The sequence below is a fragment of the Aphanomyces invadans genome (assembly GCF_000520115.1).
Source record: "Aphanomyces invadans strain NJM9701 unplaced genomic scaffold supercont1.4, whole genome shotgun sequence".
NCBI classification, from domain to species: domain Eukaryota; phylum Oomycota; class Saprolegniomycetes; order Saprolegniales; family Verrucalvaceae; genus Aphanomyces; species Aphanomyces invadans.
In genome coordinates this window covers 850,637-868,270 of record NW_008580149.1, presented here as the reverse complement: position 1 = coordinate 868,270, position 17,634 = coordinate 850,637, and the positions used below count along the sequence as shown (strand labels likewise).

The 17,634-nt window shown below is 57.0% G+C and overlaps 8 protein-coding genes across 10 annotated transcripts; 6 read left to right on the top strand and 2 right to left on the bottom strand.

The window, feature by feature from the left end:
• Window positions 1-49: 49 nt before the first annotated feature.
• H310_02760 lies at window positions 50-3,061 on the top strand. Of its 2 annotated transcripts, XM_008866383.1 has the most exons (11): window positions 50-536; window positions 603-757; window positions 810-892; window positions 958-1,028; window positions 1,078-1,139; window positions 1,187-1,374; window positions 1,421-1,670; window positions 1,719-1,883; window positions 1,933-2,363; window positions 2,423-2,600; window positions 2,664-3,061. In XM_008866383.1, exons 1-11 carry the CDS (start codon window positions 107-109, stop codon window positions 3,027-3,029), a joined length of 2,379 nt encoding a protein of 792 aa, XP_008864605.1. In that variant the 5' UTR covers window positions 50-106; the 3' UTR covers window positions 3,030-3,061. The 2 variants fall into 2 exon arrangements, with proteins under 2 accessions (XP_008864605.1, XP_008864606.1); XM_008866384.1 differs by lacking the exons at window positions 2,423-2,600; window positions 2,664-3,061 and having other exon boundaries at window positions 1,933-2,412.
• Window positions 3,062-3,478: 417 nt separating this feature from the next.
• Window positions 3,479-6,311, top strand: H310_02759 (hypothetical protein). Its single transcript, XM_008866382.1, has 4 exons — window positions 3,479-4,007; window positions 4,062-4,412; window positions 4,465-4,755; window positions 4,805-6,311. Exons 1-4 carry the CDS (start codon window positions 3,504-3,506, stop codon window positions 6,278-6,280), a joined length of 2,622 nt encoding a protein of 873 aa, XP_008864604.1. The 5' UTR covers window positions 3,479-3,503; the 3' UTR covers window positions 6,281-6,311.
• H310_02758 (hypothetical protein) lies at window positions 6,300-6,856 on the bottom strand. The gene is made up of 2 exons (XM_008866381.1): window positions 6,481-6,856; window positions 6,300-6,429 (listed from the first exon to the last, which is right to left on the bottom strand). Exons 1-2 carry the CDS (start codon window positions 6,791-6,793, stop codon window positions 6,356-6,358), a joined length of 387 nt encoding a protein of 128 aa, XP_008864603.1. The 5' UTR covers window positions 6,794-6,856; the 3' UTR covers window positions 6,300-6,355.
• A 704-nt stretch (window positions 6,857-7,560) lies between these two features.
• Window positions 7,561-11,120, top strand: H310_02757. Of its 2 annotated transcripts, none has more exons than XM_008866379.1 (12): window positions 7,561-7,910; window positions 7,958-8,139; window positions 8,205-8,403; window positions 8,588-8,695; window positions 8,764-9,224; window positions 9,319-9,385; window positions 9,465-9,529; window positions 9,588-10,001; window positions 10,044-10,154; window positions 10,302-10,566; window positions 10,610-10,831; window positions 10,897-11,120. In XM_008866379.1, exons 1-12 carry the CDS (start codon window positions 7,653-7,655, stop codon window positions 10,987-10,989), a joined length of 2,445 nt encoding a protein of 814 aa, XP_008864601.1. In that variant the 5' UTR covers window positions 7,561-7,652; the 3' UTR covers window positions 10,990-11,120. The 2 variants fall into 2 exon arrangements, with proteins under 2 accessions (XP_008864601.1, XP_008864602.1); XM_008866380.1 differs by having other exon boundaries at window positions 7,653-7,910; window positions 10,624-10,831.
• H310_02756 (hypothetical protein) lies at window positions 11,103-11,652 on the top strand. Its single transcript, XM_008866378.1, has one exon. The coding sequence runs from the start codon at window positions 11,208-11,210 to the stop codon at window positions 11,640-11,642; it is 435 nt and encodes a 144-aa protein (XP_008864600.1). The 5' UTR covers window positions 11,103-11,207; the 3' UTR covers window positions 11,643-11,652.
• A 353-nt stretch (window positions 11,653-12,005) lies between these two features.
• On the top strand, window positions 12,006-13,050 carry H310_02755 (hypothetical protein). Its single transcript, XM_008866377.1, has 2 exons — window positions 12,006-12,221; window positions 12,279-13,050. The coding sequence occupies exons 1-2, from the start codon at window positions 12,026-12,028 to the stop codon at window positions 12,968-12,970; spliced, it is 888 nt and encodes a 295-aa protein (XP_008864599.1). The 5' UTR covers window positions 12,006-12,025; the 3' UTR covers window positions 12,971-13,050.
• Window positions 13,051-13,094: 44 nt separating this feature from the next.
• Window positions 13,095-14,907, bottom strand: H310_02754 (hypothetical protein). The gene is made up of 6 exons (XM_008866376.1): window positions 14,847-14,907; window positions 14,353-14,759; window positions 14,226-14,311; window positions 13,998-14,175; window positions 13,833-13,930; window positions 13,095-13,781 (listed from the first exon to the last, which is right to left on the bottom strand). Exons 1-6 carry the CDS (start codon window positions 14,854-14,856, stop codon window positions 13,232-13,234), a joined length of 1,329 nt encoding a protein of 442 aa, XP_008864598.1. The 5' UTR covers window positions 14,857-14,907; the 3' UTR covers window positions 13,095-13,231.
• Window positions 14,908-15,354: 447 nt separating this feature from the next.
• Window positions 15,355-17,418, top strand: H310_02753 (hypothetical protein). Its single transcript, XM_008866375.1, has 8 exons — window positions 15,355-15,903; window positions 15,970-16,166; window positions 16,225-16,339; window positions 16,389-16,565; window positions 16,637-16,719; window positions 16,841-16,877; window positions 16,978-17,203; window positions 17,254-17,418. The coding sequence occupies exons 1-8, from the start codon at window positions 15,385-15,387 to the stop codon at window positions 17,373-17,375; spliced, it is 1,476 nt and encodes a 491-aa protein (XP_008864597.1). The 5' UTR covers window positions 15,355-15,384; the 3' UTR covers window positions 17,376-17,418.
• Window positions 17,419-17,634: the final 216 nt, after the last annotated feature.

Below are 17,634 nucleotides of genomic sequence, written 5' to 3'. Positions count from 1 at the left end.
TTGCGCGAAATCCGTCAAATATCGCGAAACTTGTCCGTTTCCAAGTGGACCCGACGTTTCAAAGCGCGGGGTTCGTTTTTGAAATTGACCAGAGCCGCGGCGGCGGATGGGGTGCACGCTGTGCACGATGACGGTGGGCGAACCAGTTGCTGGTGTGCCAACAGCAGCATCGTCCGAGCGGCAGTTGGAGTTGGAACGCTCGGAAGCGCGAGTCCAACGTGGCGTCACGAGTGTGACGGAAGGGGTAGTCGAGCTCATGTTGCGAGGTCGACGCCAGGGCATCTTCAACGACGACTCAGACGATGGAGCAGCGGCTGTCGACACGGACGATGTAGACGTCGATGTTCCAGTCACGCTCTCCATGGAAGACACGCTACTGATTGTCGAGTCGTTGCGCGCAAACGAACTGTTTTCGTGCCTCGAACCGTCGCAACTCAACATCCTTGCAAAGCGCATGACGTTGCGCCGCGTACAAGGCGGAGAATTCGTGTACTCACAAGGAGACCTTGGCGACACGTTCTACATTATCAAGTCAGGTACGACGAGTTGCATCGTTGTCGTCGTGGGTGGATGGATCCAAATCGCTTCGGTCGTTTCTGTAGGCCACTTCGACGTGACGACAAACGACGATCGATTGCGTGCACTCGTGGTCGGCAACTCGTTTGGCGAACTCGGCTTGTTGTACAAGTGCATTCGCTCCGACACAGTTGGACTGAGCGACGAAGGCGGGAACGTTGGCGAGTTGTTTTGCTTGAAGGCATGTCATGTCGCGATTGCCACGATTGCATCTGTGACCGTTCTGTTGACAGGGCCGAACATTTCGAGACATCGTGGCGAAAATGTCGACGGGGTCGATCAACATCTCAAAGGATGCACTGCGCAGAGTCTCGCTGTACGTTGTTCGATGGACCCGTCGACGCCATTCTGCGCACGAGCCATGATATACCCATGCTGCAGGCTCGAATCGCTCACGGAAAGCCAACTCGACACCGTTGCCGAAGCGGTCCGAGCGTTGCATTTTCGAGAAGGCACGGCATTGTTCGCGATTCGGACCCGACGTGATGTGTGCCGATGTAGGAGACATCATCGTGCGCAAGGGCGAGCAAGGAAATGTCTTGTACATGATCCAAGCGGGCACGGTGGGGGCGTGTGGCATGTGGACGTCGGAATCATGCATTCGTCGCAGGTCGTTTGCACGGACATTGGGGCATTGAATGACATTGAGCTCGGCGACGGCGACTACTTTGGCGAACGCGCCTTGATCAAGGATGAGCCTCGCGCCGCGACAGTGTATGCCAAAACGGACGTCCACGTCATGGCGCTCGATCGCGGCGTGTTTACGACCGTGCTTGGCCCGCTCCACGAGATCATCAAGTATCGTGCTCTTCGACGGCGACGCGGGCTCATCTTGCATGGACAGGCACAACCTCATGATGCGATCGGTCCAGAGCATTCCCCTACTCAAAGACCTCTCCGACGTTCAAAAGCAACAGCTCATCGAGCGAACGCCGTTGGTCCCGTTCGCGCCAAACCAAGCCATTTTGACGGAAGGCGAGGTCGGCAACGACTTTTACATCGTCGTCAGTGGCAAGGTCCATGTAACGCAAGCCGCGGGCGATCGCGTCGTGCACTTGAACACGCTGTCGTGCGGCGATTACTTTGGCGAAAAGGTCCCGATCGTGTTGGTCGTGACATTCACCTGAATCTCGTTGTGGCAGGCTGCGCTCCAGCACGTACCCGCGCGGCGGAATGCAACCGTGACGGCCGCCACCGCCGTGGAATGCCTCGTTGTCGACCCCACGCTCTTCCAGTCGATCAGGGAGCCCATCCAAACAGCGCTCGAGTCCAACATGGACGCAAGAAACCAAATGAGCCAAGACAAGGTGGGAGCCAAGTGTATGGATCGGGGCATTTTCATGTTGGACGTGCCAGATCTTTGCCGCGTCCATCACGGTGGCGTCCCTCGAACGGATCAAGGTCCTCGGCATCGGGTCGTTCGGCCTCGTGTACATTGCGCGGCACACGCCGTCGGGCCGGTTCGTGGCGGTGAAGGAAATGTACAAGGCCCGGTTGGAATCATCCAAGCAAATGGGGCACGTCCTCGCCGAGAAGGAGCTCCTCAGCACGTTTCACCATCCATTCGTTCTCAAGTTCCTTGTCGCGTTGCAAGAAGAGCGAAAAGTGTACATCGTGACCGAATCGTTGATGGGCGGCGAGCTCTTCCAACGAATTGTAAACGCTGCCGGCGTCCCGACCCCGCTCCCCATGCCGCACGCGCGATTTTACGCGGGTTGTGTCGTCAAGGCGCTGAAATACCTCCACACGCGCAACGTGGCGTACCGCGACCTCAAGCCCGAAAACATGTACGTGCATGGATCGGCATCGCGATGGCCACGCACGTCATGATGATGGTTCGTGGCAGACTCCTGGACAACCACGGATATGCCAAGGTTGTCGACTTTGGGTTTGCCAAAAAGGTGACGAAAAAGACGTACACGTTGTGTGGCACCCCCGAGTACTTGGCGCCTGAGATCGTCATGGGGATCGGCCACGGGTGCATGGTGGACAACTGGGCGCTCGGCATCTTGATCTTCGAAATGGTATGCGCGCGCGAGATTGCGAGATGTAGACGAGTGCGTGCGACTTGACAACAAAACTACTAGGTGATGGGCGACTCGCCGTTTGCCGACGCCAAGGACGACCACATGACGATCTGTCGGTCGATTTTGCGCGGGAGAATTGAATTCAAGAAGGACGCGGATCCAGAATGGCGACGACTTGTGGAAGGGCTCTTGACGCGCGAGCCCACGAAGCGCATGAGTTGCCTGAGTGGCGCCGTCGAGTCGCATCCATGGTTCGCCGGGTTTGCGTGGGACGATCTGCTCGCGCTCAAGATGCCGGCACCGTGGACACCCAACATCGTTGCAGGCGACGACGTGCGATGGTTCAGTCCCGTCGACGCGGAGGAGCTGAAGGACCTCAAGGAATGGGACTTTGTCCGGCCAGAGAAAGATTGGAGCGCGTTTTAAGTCACGTGGATTTGTGTTTGTGTGAGGAGTCCCGTCCACGCATGTGTCGATCCTGCGTGTATGGCATCTCAGGGACTACAACCATCCGCCGCTCCCCTACCAGCGCATGAAATCGCCGTGGCGGCGTCCGCGCCGTCGTCATGCTACGCTGCAAAAGCTTGTTCCGGGGTGACTAACATTGTCATGGGCCGTTCGAAAACTGTGGTCGGAACAACGTTAAACGCATGGCCCTTGAAAACACAATGGGTTTTACTCGATCGCTCATGCAGCCGACAAAGACACAACAGCACGGCTGGGAACACGCCATGTGCACTCTTGCCTCTTGTGCGCCGACGCGGGTCTGAAACAACCCCGTGCGATCGAATGGGCTGCTTGTTTTACAATGAACAAATCCTATAAAACGTATATCGGTTGAACGTACGTTTTTTCAATGGAACGGCCGCAACGTAAACGCCGCATGTTACACCGAGCAGAATGGAGAACGCCCCTTATCGACCTGCGGCATCTCGGTCCGAGATGAAGACTCGCGACGCGGCAGACCCGCGGCCTAACCGAGCCATGTCGTCGAACGACTCGGACGATGACTCTGGTGACGAGGAGATGGGAAAGCAGCCGTACACCCGAGGCCGTCCCAATACCCTCGCTTCGCGTGGAACAGGAGCCGGCGACGCGCCGCCGCCGTCGGCTTCATCTCGTCACAACACGCGTGCTCCTCCGTCCAAGACCCGACGGTCCTTGTATTTTCAGATTGTCATGGGGCTGGCCGCGATCGGGTGCTTTGTCCTTGGCGTGTTTGTCAAGTACACGAACCTGAGTTCGGGCATTATTTGGGGCTCGGTGCTGTCGGCGTTCTCGGTCGTGACCGTCCTGCTGTCCTATGCGAGTGATCCCCTCAGTCGTCAGCATCCGAACCCACTGGTGTTTTGGCGCACGATCGCGGACGGATTCTTTGTCGTGCGGTTGCTGGCCGAGCAATTTGTACGCGCGCGCGACTCCCGCGCCGCTTATTCTCACCTTGTCCACACCACGTAGGTGCGATGCGTAAACTACCAGTGTTCTCCGCTCTGCGTCACATTCAACTGCGGTTGCGCGTTCACCCGCGACGCGCTGCTTGGGTACCTTCCCGCAGGCAACGACACGTGCATCTTCTTTGCCGGGTTCTTTCAATTCTCGCTCCTCGCGTCCGAGTGCTGGTTCCTCTGCATGACGTTGAACCTGTTTCTGTCTCTGACGAATCCATTTACCGACTTCAAGCGCAACACGCGCTTCTTCCACGTCTTCTCGTGGGGCGTGCCGCTCGCGTCGGCGGTCTTGCTGGCCAGCCTCGCCGACTTTGCCGGGTACTCGGACTTTGACACGTGCTGGACAAACGCTCTCCGCGGAGTACGTACACCTCCTTCCATCTCCCCATGGTCCCATCTGCGCACTCTGTCAGGCGACGACCATTCCACGGCTCACGGACACGTGCGTGAACGAAAGCCGCACGTTCATCCTCAAAGACAAGACTGGGTCCCTCCAAGCCAACTACATCAGCTGGGGCTTCTTCTACGTCCCGATGCTCGTCTTCATCGTAGTCGGGCTCGTCGTGTGGATTTGGACGTACAACCGCCTTCGCGAGGGCCTGCCGGAAACGTACGGCGTGCGCAAGCAGTCGATCGATCGCGCGCGCTTCCTCGTCGTCGCCGTATCGATGTACTGGACCATCATCTTTGCCGTCTACGCCACCGTACGACCGCGTGCGATGATGGCGTCGATGCTGACCGCGATGCGACTAGTTTTTGAGCCTGTCGGAAGGCGACACGAAGCAGCGGTGGAAGGAAGTGGTCAACTTTTTGATGGCGTCCAAGGGCTACGTCGATCTGGTCATTTGGTTTCAACTGAACGACTTGCGCGTACCGACGCCGAGTGCGCTCTGCTCCAAGAACGACCAGACCGTCGACGTCGACTTGAACCCGCAGGTGAACGCCGCGCTTCGTCGCGAAGTGCTCTTCTACACAACGTCTGGCATCATCCAGGCGGTCCAGCAAGCGGAAACCCTGGCCGAGCACGAGCGGGTGCAGCACCTCGCGTTGCGGCCCCAAGGCACGCCGCCGCCGTCGTCGCAGCACTACACGAAAACCTTTCACGACTACGAACCGCACGCGTTCCGGCGCATTCGCCAGTGCTTCCACGTAGACAACATTCGGTACCTCAAGTCGCTGTCGTCGACCGCCAAGGAGCGGCTGTCGGAAGGCGCGAGTGGTGCGTTTATGTTTTTTTCTGGCGACGGATCGCTCATCGTCAAGAGCACGTCCCCCGACGAGTGCAAGTTTCTTCGCGGCATCGCCGACGCGTACGCGACGTACATGTGCACGCACCCGTCGACGCTGCTCACGCGGTTCTACGGGTGCCACTGCCTCGAACTGTACGGGCAACAGTTTTCGTTTGTTGTGATGGCCAACTTGTTTGCGACGCCGCAGACGATCCACACGCGGTTCGACATCAAGGGGTCGTGGGTCAACCGAAAGGGCGGCCTCCCCAAGCGCGGCAAGAAAGTCACGTGCCGGCACTGCAATCGCAAGTACGTGTACCAGAGCACGGCCAAGGACGATCTCAACTGCGACGTTCGCCTCGGCGGCCACGAGCCCAACATTGTCCTCAAGGACAGCGACCTCACGCAAAAGCTCAAGCTCGACACGAACGTGGCGGTCGCGCTGTACCGCCAACTCGAAGCCGACAGCAACATGCTGTGCGAGTTTGGTATTATGGACTATTCGCTCCTCATGGGCATCCACGATGTCGAGTTCAAGGTCGATGCGGTCGATGACGATGACGACGAAACGACCGTCGTCCGCCCGCCGCGCCGCGTTCCCCGGTCCGGCAAACGCGTCGCCAACACGGTCGTCGGTCCCGCGTACTACCACTTGGGTGTGATCGATATCCTCCAAACGTGGACGCTGCAGAAACGCATGGAGCGCTTCGTCAAGGTCCACCTGCGCCGCGTCGACGGCGACGGGCTGTCCGCGATCGCCCCCGACAAGTACAAGAAGCGCTTTCAAGCCAAGATGGCCGAGATTCTGAACGTCGGCCACTTGATTGGAACTCCCCAGCAACGCGACCTGTACACTGCCGTCCAGAGCTCTCAAATGGACATTGACGCGTCCGAGGTGAGCGGCGTCGTGACCGATGTCCATCACGGGAGTGGGTACGTCGCTCACACGGGCGCCAACCACCATGGCGAAGGATACACGGCAGACCATATTCACTTGTAATCGTACATGCGTGTCAAAATTGCACGTCACACACACACAACGGGGGCGTGTTTTGAGTTAGAAGGGAGATGGGACTTAGAAGATCGCCAACTTGACTTCCATGACGTCGTGTACGCGGAATTGCGGTGCTTCCGGGGAGTCTTGGGGGTCTAATGCACAACATGGTGAGCAAGGAGGGAGTTGGCTGGCGGTGACGGTACCGTTGAGGATATCAGTAAAGTCGAGCGTGTCATCGTTACCAAGAACCGTGTCCAGACCGCATCGGGAGCTCGGCAGACCCGGGAGACGCGTGTGTTGTTCAAGGAGGATCTTTTCCGTGCGAAGGCGCATCGCTGCTGCCTTGCCGTAGATTTGTTCCACCGAGCGCATCTTGCCTTCAAACCCACGCAGGCGGCGATGGGTTTCGAGGCGCTGGACTTCATGCACCGGGCGGGTATCTTCCGAGGCACGTTGGAAGCCCACACGCATGAGGTCCGGTCCAGCGCGAAGCAGCGGCAACGAAGAAGCGTCCATGATGCACGTGATCTTGGGCTATGATGTGGGGTGGGGAAATATCGGCGATTCTCGAAAGATATGCGTAGGGAAATATAATATTTTGCAGGTTTCTTGGCAAGATAGCACCCGATGTGGAACGATACACCCGGGTTTTAACGTTTAACGTACAATGTTCACGTTAAACGTATATGTTTGGAGAGATTGGCGAAGCGGCCGAGCGACCGTCCTCCTCGTAATTGCAGTTGAAAGCTACCGATCGTGTGCAGCATCATGCATGAGTCAGCTTGAAGGGTTTGGATCGGTGCAAGTAGTGTATTTGGCCAGTGTTTCAGCAGTTAGAACCAGGCAGAATTATGTTGTCGCATGGTCCTAGAGGTGTTAAACCTAATAAAACTTGATTTCAAGTTTCGATCCTGCAACCGAAGACTCTCTGTTGAGAGTGCTTGGAAATAATGCCGCAGACATGATTTGTTTGGTCCAGTGAAGATGGTGTGGCATGCCGCAACCGTCCGCTTCTTTCGACGCGTACACAGCAATGCTCAGCGACATGGACGTGGTCGAAGAAGCTTTCGCGCGGCTATTGTCTCGCCTGTTGTTCTTGAGTGGTGAGCGAGCAATACACGAGGAAAGCAGTGTCGTGTCGATTTTATTCTGACGACTGCGCAATAAACGTAAATTCTACGAACGTATTTATAAAATAATTGTCACGTCGATTGTCTCAAAATTCAGCATAGAGTGTATACAATGGAATTAAAATTCTACTCTCTCACTCACATGTCGCGATCGCTCTCCGACGTGGTCCCATTGACAAAGGAGGCCGTCGCCTTCGCTGGTCTCGCTCGTCCTTCCACACCTCCGTGGGCCCGACAACTCGATCATGGGGCACTTGATATGCTGCGGACGTCGTCGTAACACCAACGCGCCATCCGCTTCAAGCGACGCAAACGAAGACGGTGTCGAGAGATTCCGGCGATTCTGGGACGACAAACTCAAGGAAGTTGCCGACTTGTTGTCGTTGGGACGGTCGTCCGAGACCGAAGCATCGCGCAATCCATTCCACGTGACGTTGCAGCTGTACGCGCACAAGGACGTGGTGGATCAACTCTTTGTCTGCTACGACGAGCACCCGGACGAGGTAACACGGGTGCCTTCCCGAACACTCATCATATGTGGGCGATGTAGGTCGAATTCTACATCCCCCAACTCTGCACGTTCCTCCTGCATGGCCAGTACGACAAGAACCCGGCGCTGGAGTTTTTTCTCTTGTCGCAATGCCGCCGGTCGCTTCAATTTGCCCATCGATTGCATTGGTTTCTCGACTCGTTTTGTACACGCGGGACGACGTATCAGTCGGAAGGGCTGAGGTACGACGCCGTCCGCGGCCAATATCCGCTCGTACTCCATGGACATTCACGACCGTGCGACCCAGTGCCACCGTGAACACCCCGTCTGCAGAAGACGGACACCTCTTGCATGAGATTGCCCGGCAGGGCGGCGTACCTGCCAAGCTCTTTAGCATGGGCCTCACCGAAGCTGAGTGCGCCGTGTCCAAGGAACTGATGGCGACGCGACTCATGGCGTTGCAAGTCGCGGAAACCAGCATGGACAGCCCCGACCACTTGGCCTTGGTACGTATGGGGGAGAGGGGCTGTGTTCGTTCGTTGGTCGCAACCAAGCGTCGTTGCTGGCTACGTTTCTCGGCAACGATTTGTTTTGGCGAGTTGTCTCGGCGATTGTTTAGGCCACTTGGCCTTCCATTTTGCATCAACTCGGCTGGACACGTTGCTCACGGGCCGATTGTTTCGCAAATAGTTTCAAGCCACTCCCAGGTTTCTGCGGTCGCTCACCGACCTGGCCGACCGGCTCATTCCGCTTCCCATCGCCGACCGCAAGCTCCATCTTCGCCATGGCCTGGCCGAGGTTAGTCCAGCGGGCGGACGGCGACTGCTCCTGCACCGTGTTGACCTGCCTCCTCGCTTCATGCACAGATCGAAGCCACGTTCTTCCCGACGGCGTCCACCATCTACCTTCCCATTGGTGACACGATGCATCGCGTGAAGCGCGTCGTGATCGACGAGTGCTTTCCGTTTTCGACCAAGGAACGCGTGCCGTACCTTGTGTGCGTCGAGGTTGTGGACTTTGCCGTGCCGGGCCGCGCGCGGCGCGGCTCGTCGTTGGGACCGGCCAAATCGTACACGATGAAGCTTCCATTCAACCACCGAGTGACTGTCGCCATGTCGTCGTCGGATGACCTTGCGTTTCCAGTGGCTGAACCAGCATCGAACGACGGCGCCGCATCCGCTGCACAACCTGCCACGTCGACGGCAGCCGACGCAACGCGTCCCGCGATGGTCGATGTCCAGCCGCGCCCGCGGCAGCTCGACAACGATGGCAGCACCAAGACATTTGTGGTCGAGTCGTTCAACAAGAGCTTCACCTTGAGCTTTCGGTACGGTCCGTGACGAGTTCGCACACGTCGCGCGGCTGGCTGTGCTCGGGCGATTGCATATTTATCGTGTGTGTTTTTTTGACGGCATGGATAGCCATGGCGAAGAGGACGATGGCGAGGACGAGGCTGGGACAGGGCCGGACGAGCGCGACGACGACAAGGTCCGCATCTGGTGCTTCGACGATGCATCGCTCGGAACCGTCCGTCTTCAATTCCAAAAGTGCTCATGTCGAATGGTAGGTCCAAGTGATGGGGCAGTGGGCGAAACGACCCCACCGGAAGAACAAGCAAGACGGACAAACACGGTGGGCTCGCTCGACTGTCTCCATCGACCTTCTTTCCACAATCTGTCCATCCGCGTAGCATGGTCGAACTGAAGCACCAAGTGCGGTCCATGGACGACGACGTTCCGCTGCGCCACGGCATGGACGGCGACAACTTGTCCAGTGCGAGCGGGAGTCCGTCGGTGTGGTCCGACGCGGACGACGGCGCGGCGGGCGGGCTGCCGTCCACGAGGATATTCCACACGGCCGTCGAGCCAGACAAGTCGCCGACAAACTCGGCCCCCGCCAAGCCTGTGATTGCGTTTCGCGAGCGATGGAGTGACAAAGAGCGTCGGTTGCGCCAGACGTCTCCGTTTGGAATGCAACCGGGGTGGCGCCTCGTTCCGATCATCGTCAAGTCCCACGACGACCTCCGGCAAGAACAATTTGCAGCACAGATCATTGCCCAGTGCCACAGGATTTTCGTCGACGCGGCGTTGCCGCTCGCGTTGCGGTACGTCTCGAGTGTGTCGCCGTGCGCTCATGGCGTTGGCAGGCCGTATGCCGTCCTCGCCACGACGGGCACTTGTGGACTTATTGAAGCCGTCCCCGACACTGTATCCCTCGACTCGCTCAAGAAGAACGACCCGGACTACAAGTCCCTCCTGTACGTTTTGGATGTGCCATGCTCGGTTGGTGGCGTGTTCTGCCTTGGCCTGGTCGTCGTGTGGTGTGTGCGGCATGTGCGTCGCCCAGACGAGCGGTCGCGTTGTTCGTGGATCGAGCCATGTGTGGAATGTCACCGTCGCGTTAGGGACTTTTACGAGCGGTACTTTGGGTCGCGGTCCGGGTCGCGGTTCAAGCGCGCCCGCGTCCACTTTGTGCAGAGTCTAGCGGCGTACTCGATCTTGTGCTTTGTGTTTCAAATCAAGGACCGGCACAACGGCAACATTCTCGTCGACGCGGACGGGTACATCATCCACATTGACTTTGGATTTCTCTTTACCAACAGCCCGGGTGGAAACATCGGGTTCGAGTCGGCGCCGTTCAAGCTCACGGACGAATTTGTCGAGCTCCTGGTACGCGATCGACCGCGTCGTGCGTGGATGATTCGTGAGGTAGGACGGCCCCCGCAGCAAACTCTTTCGCGAATTCCGGTCGCTGTGCGTGAAAGCGTACTGGGCGCTCCATCAAAACATGGACAAGCTGCTCCTCCTCGTCGAAATGATGCTCGTAAATGACCAGCCCGAGCTCCGACTGCCGTGCTTTTCCCGCGGAAAAAAAGCCACGATGGACGAACTGCGCCAACGCCTCAACCCGGGCTTGGGCAAAGTGGCGTGCCAGGTACGCAACGATATACATCGCTGCCATCGCTGTGGTTGCGTCGACTTCATCTGCGATACGCGTAGGAGTTTGTAAACGACTTGATCGACCAGTCCTTGGACAACTGGCGGACGCGGTGGTACGACAAGTATCAGTACTGCTGCATGGGGATTCTGTAACGGCGACCACGAGCCGCAACCATGCGCGCATGTGCCCGGGACCGTCATGAAGTGGCATGATGCAGCCGGGCTAGAAGACAACGCGACATGGGCTGTGTAACTAAGTAATGGAAAACCACACAGTGACGCGAGCGGGAGAGTGAGGACGACATTTAGTGCATGGCTTATTCGGTGTGCTGGGGGTACTGCTTCTTGCCCTTGAGCTGCATTTCGCCCAGATGCTCCAAGTTTTTCTGAATCGCTTCCGACGTGCGACTGTGGAAGCGCCAGTGGCCGTCGACGTAGACGACGACGTCGGTCCACTTGACGATCAAGACCGGGTTCGATTTCCAGAACATGACAGTGTACGACGTCGCGGTCGCTTCCTTCTCCGACACGAACGAGACGAAATGGCCTTGCGGAATGTGCGATGCTTCCGCGAGAAACTCGAGGCCAAACAGTTCCTCCAGCGACCGACGAATCTCGTCGTGGCCGCGCGATTGCCCGACAAAGTCGTCGTTCAACGACGCATCTTCCGTGAACAGGTTCAACAGCTGCGTCGGGCTGCCATTGTTCGTCCCAAACAAGAACGCGTACTCATTGACGAGGTTGACTACCGCCGCCAAGTTGTGGGTGTGTTCCGCCATGGTCGTTGGGTGTCGTGGCGATCTTGAAGTGGGCGAGAGGGCGAAGTGGGGAAGACTGGTCCAAGCTATCCGGACTATTATCCGGGTGACGACAGTCGGATAATGGTATCCGGCGCTCAAAGCTGAAAATAGTGTGCATAACGACCGTGCGCATGCAGGCGACCCAGAGATAGCACCCATGCTGCAAGCGGTGGAGCATGTTATCCTTCATGCAGCGGAAGTGGGCAGCGAGGGCGTTGACGCGTCGGCTCTCGACGTGGTTGTGTTTTTGAATCCCACAAGGAGTATTTAGTGTGCATTCTTGATTCCTGTTTTGACTTGTCCTTTGTATGGGGGATGTTACGGATGTACTGCAATGTTTAACCGGATATGTCGGCAATACATTCAGCAAACGACCTTCACGAAGCGCCATGTCGAGTCTGGCCGCCGCGCGCGCCGACAACTTTTACTTCCCGCCGGAATGGCGCCCGGAGATGGGAGGAATCAATAAGTTCCAAAAGTCTCATCCGTTGGGAAAGCGAGCCAAAGACATTAAAGATGGGATCCTCGTCGTGCGATTCGAAATGCCCTTTGACGTGTGGTGCACCCACTGCAACACTCATATTGGTACGACGAGCACATCCCATCAATGAAGGTTTTCAGCCATCTAATGAGCTTCATTAGGTCGTGGAGTGCGCTACAACGCGAAGAAGACGAAGGTTGGGATGTACCATTCAACGATCTTGTACGAGTTCGCGTTGACATGTGCAACGTGCAAAGGCATCATGAAGGTGCAGACAGACCCGGAAGCACGGGGATACAAGCTTCTCGATGGAATCAAGAAGAAGACACAGATGGAAGACGTTGCGTGGGGAACGCACGACGACGAAACACTAGAACGGTTGAACGCACCCGAAGTCGGCATCGCCATGGCAGCCGATCCGTTTTTCAAACTCGAACACGAAGAACAGGACAAGCGCGTGGCGAAGAAGCGGTCTTCTGGTCTCATGGACCTCATCGATCGCCAGGAGGCGCTGTTTTCCGATCCATACAAAACGAATGCGTCACTACGGAAGACGTTTCGCGCCGAGAAGAAAGACCTCAAGCGCAAGGTCGATGCCGCCGAAGCGCGACATTTATCGATTCCACTCGTCGACGTACACCCCAGCGACGTGATTGCTTCGAAGAGCGTCCTGTTTCATAATCTCACAAAGCGGTCCCAGAAACCTTCGACCGCGCCGGCCATCTCTGCATCCCATGCACGTCACAAGAAGCCGCGGCTGTCGACCAGTTCATTCAGTCAGTTCGGGGACTCTGTCAAAGATGGATCCAAGGCACCACCAGTTGCCGTCGTGGCGAAACGTCGTCGAAAGTAAACCGAAATTCTCGAGGACTTGTTGAATGGGACGTCATGCCCATGTTGGCCCTGTCAATGTACCACGCACGAGGAGTTGCATGCAGAGCTCCTGGAGATGCACCGTTTAAGGCAGCGCCAGCAGAGGAAGCACGACAGGTTCTGCTGGGAAGGCTAGGCGAGGCCATGAAGGAATAATCGGCAGAGCTTTCTGGGTCGCCGCCAGTGGCGTTTGGAGTGTGTCTATGCTTCTAACGTTTATACCTACGATGACGTGACCTACCTAGCCACCCGCGACGTTCGGAACTACTTCTTCTGGGCACGTGGCGGGATCGTCGGTGCCAGTTGAGTGCCGTCGTTGGATCGACGGAGGGCGTCGCTCGGGCTGACCGACGGCCTCTGCATCACTGTTTACGCGCATGCGAACGTGCCGCGCATGCAACTTGAGCACGAGGTCCACGAGGTCGGTCTTCTCGACGACCGTTGACAGCGCGTGGGGGTCGATGCCAGCTCGATCCAGTACGGCTTTGAGTTCCTTGACGGACATCGCGCGCACTTGTTCGACGGACAGATCCGACGAGTGTGGGTTGCGCACGTGGACGGGCGAGAGACCGCCTGTGGTCGCCGATTCCGAGACAGGGAGCAGACCACACATGATCCGGCAAAAGTTGATGGCGCGGGAGAAAAACTCGGGCGGCCGGACGGTGTTGTGACCGCCTTGAAACATCAAGATTTCTTTGGGGCCGCGATGTCGGTCGTGGAGGAGCTGGACGTGCGCCGGCGACACGAGTTCGTCTTGACACCCGATCGCAAAAAACGCCGGCACGGTGCATCTACCGATGGATATGCCATATGAAGAACGAAATAGCACTGTCAGGATCAACTTGTGAATCACGGCTTTCGGCTTGAGCTGAAACATGTCGAATTTGGCGCGCCGCTGGATGTCCCGGCGAAGGAACCGCATGACAATGGACACTGCAAACTACATGTCGAAACAGATATGGGGATGCCAAGGGATTGAAAGACGGTGCCACATCCGCAAGAAATACCTTGGGCACGTGGAGCTTGCCCTCGTCAACGAGGTCCAGCGCAAGCTGCTTGAGACTTGAGAATGGGCTGTCCAGCACCATCGCGGTGATGGTGGCGCCGCCAGCTTTGTCCTCTGCTTCCTCGGCGGCGCACAAGATGGACGCGACGGCCCCCATGCTGCGACCCCACAGAATGATGCTGCAAATGGACGTGAGGGACGCCAGACGACGACGGACGACGCGACGTACTTGGACACTTCGCCCGTCGACTCGAGGTGCGTGAGCACGAGGGAGATATCCTTCTTTTCGTGGAAACCCAAAGACACGTACTTTCCCTGGACCCCGCATGAGCATGGAACGTCGACGAGACATATACCTCGGACAACCCCGAACCGCTGAAGTCGATAGCGCATACTGTGAACTCCGCTGCGAGGCCGTGGAACAATGTTTCCATGCATCCCAGCCGCGACGAGCTGTTTCCATGAAGCACCACGATGCACGGCATGCGCATGTCGGTGGTTGCATGGCGATGATGCTGAGGTTTCCACCAACTGCACTCGACGGCAAGCCCTTTCTCGTTCCGAAGGGTAAAGTCTTCTCGCCCCACGAGCAAATTGTGTGCAAAGATGCACGTTGATGGTCCCAGATCGTCCAGTGCGTAGTGTGACCGAGGTGGTCGGATCACAGTGTGCACAAGCCCTTGGTAGGCCATTTTGACAGATGCCCACACACCTGGCGACTTCATCCGCGGATGCGCCGCCCCATCGTCCGACGTGTCACGGCCTAACGTGTACAAGCACATGAGCATGGTGCCGCCATCGAGCAAATGCGCATGGAGCTGGAGCATTCGTCGCGCATGTCGTACAGTACCGTGGCTCATGCCCGCGACGAGGTCCGTCAAGTGAGTCTTGCGCGAGCCGCGGGACTTACGGTTTCATCGAATTTGAGAGGTTTGTCCATGCGTCTAAAAATTTCTGCAGTGTTGTCACCCTCGGTAGGTCGCACGGTGGACGATGCGAGAGACGCGCATAAGAGGTGGAAGGACCGCAGACACGGTCCAGCGTGATGGACGTTCCATCGAGATGGTGGGTCTGCACGATGAAAGCGCGCCGCCCGCTGCGATCGGACACGTTTATTTCTCCCATATTTGTTGTCGTGTTTTGTGACAACGTCGTTTAAACCAAACGACGAATGGTTTTGGAATAAAAATACAATTCGGGCGTTTTTAGCAAGAAATTGACTACCGCATATTATTGAGTGGAATTTTTATATAAAATTTCACGAAAACGAGTGTTCGGGTGGTTTAAACGCCTGCGACGCAGGACGCGTTTTATTCGACCGTTCTTTTGTCCGCTTTGGATATGTCTTTCTTGTGTCGGCCTCACAATCCAACATACGCGAAAGCAAGATGAAAGTCGCGCTCAAGTGGGGAAAGCAGACATTCGACGTGGATGTGGACGTGCAGAATGGAACAGTGGACCTCCTCCGTGCACAGATTTATGCCGTGACGAATGTCCCCGTGGAGCGCCAAAAGTTGATGAGCAAGGCGTGGAAAGGGATGTTGAAAGACGATGTCGTGTTGTCGAGCTTGGACCCGACGAAATTGACCCAGATCATGTTGATGGGGTCAGCCGACGAAGTCAAACCCCCAGAGGTCAAAACCGTCTTCACGGAAGACCTGTCCACGTCCGAGCTCGCGTCGGCTGGCGTGAATTACCCTGCTGGATTGACCAACTTGGGCAACACGTGCTACATGAACGCAACGTTGCAGTGCTTGCGATACGCGCCGGATTTCCGCGAGGCACTGAAAGAGTACAAGGGTGGCATGACATCGGATTTGGCGCACAACTTCACGTCGAGCTTGCGCGATACGTTTTACCAACTCGACGCCAACATCGACAGCATTCCACCTATCCTCTTTGTTGACGTGCGTTGCCCCTATCTTCGATCTCATCCCTTTCAACAACTCGTCGTCTTGACGAGGAAGACGTAGACGCTGCGTCGTGCATTCCCTCAATTTGCTCAACAAGGTCCTCGTGGTGGGTTCATGCAACAGGACAGTGACGAGTTCCTGTCGTCCCTTTTCGGCACGTTGGGACGGCAGCTGAAGCAACCGACGACTTCGATCAAGAGCCTCGAAGGAACGGACAACATGGTCGACGCGCTGTTTGGCTTGGAAATGGAGGAAACGTAAGTGAACTGCTTCGATGCACACGTGTGGATCATGACGGCTACCTTGGCCGCCCAGGCTCCAATGCGCGGAGACGGACCACGAGCCCGTGATCTCAAAGAAGGAAAAGGCATTGAAGCTCGTGTGCAATATCACGAAGGACACAAACCACATCTCGGAGGGCATCAAGATCGTACGATCCTGGCGCAATCATCGTCTGGCGAGCTGACGCGATCACGTAGGGTTTGGAAGGTACGATCGAGAAGAACTCGGACGTGCTCGGCCGCAACGCGACATGGAAAAAGTCGCAGAAAATCAACCGATTGCCCAAGTACTTGTGCGTGCAATTCATGCGGTTCTACTGGAAGTTGACGCCCGAGAGCCGCGACCACACAGGGGTCAAATGCAAGATGCTGCGTGTACGTGATGCCCGTGCTTGAGCATAACTGCGTCTCGAAAATCGCTGGATTCGTCCCCATGCGCTGCGTAGCCCATTAGCTTCCCCATGGTGCTGGACGTGTTTGCATTCTGCTCGGACGAACTGCAGGCTGTTTTGAAAGTGGGTCGCGACAAGTACGTCTCCCTCGTCCAAGCAGATTTCTCGCTTGCCGCCGCCTTTACCTGTCCTTTGGAACGCGTGCAAGCGCATTGTTGTGTTGGTGCCGCCACTTGACGAACAACTGCTTTTGCCTAGGAACGCCGACTTGATTTTGAACGAATTCAAGGACAAGGTAGGGCGTGCATGCGCCGTCACTCCAGCGTGTCGCTTGTGCGAAACCGCTGGCGAACGTGCAGGCTCTCGTCATGTCGGACCCACATGGGTGTATGTAGAAGGAAGGCGACGAGGCAAAGGCTGCGGCCCCCGACGTCGAGATGGACGAAGACGCGGCGGCATTGGCGGCAGCCACGACGATGTCGCTGACGGGTGGCCGTGCCACGGCCGGCATTGGTCTGCCGTTGAACTTTCAAGGCAACTACGAGCTGTATGCTGTCGTGACGCACAAGGGTCGATCGGCGGACTCGGGCCATTACATTGGATGGGCGCGAGTCCAGGGTGGTACGCACGCCGTGGTGTAGGCATGGCGCGACTTGATGGAGCATGCGTAGACGACTGGTTGTGTTTTGACGACGACAACGTGAGCCCGTGCAAGTCGGAGGACATTCAAAAGCTCAAGGGAGGCGGCGACTGGCACATGGCGTACTTGACATTCTATCGCGCCAAGAATTAGATTTGCCCGGACGCTTCATACATGTGATGTTGATGCCTTTGCATGTCTCGAGTGGCAGGAAGAATCCTTGGCATCGCAACCCGTCGACTGCCGCCGTGAGGGTCGTCTGCACGCTGGAAATCGTCGCCAGTGTCTTTCACAGCGCGGATGGACTCGTCCGTGAGAAAACTTGCTGGCAAATCGATAGGCGTATATGCGTTGCTGAGCAACGCGACGAGCAATTTCTCGACGGGGGGGTCCGTCAGTGGGCGCTGAGAGT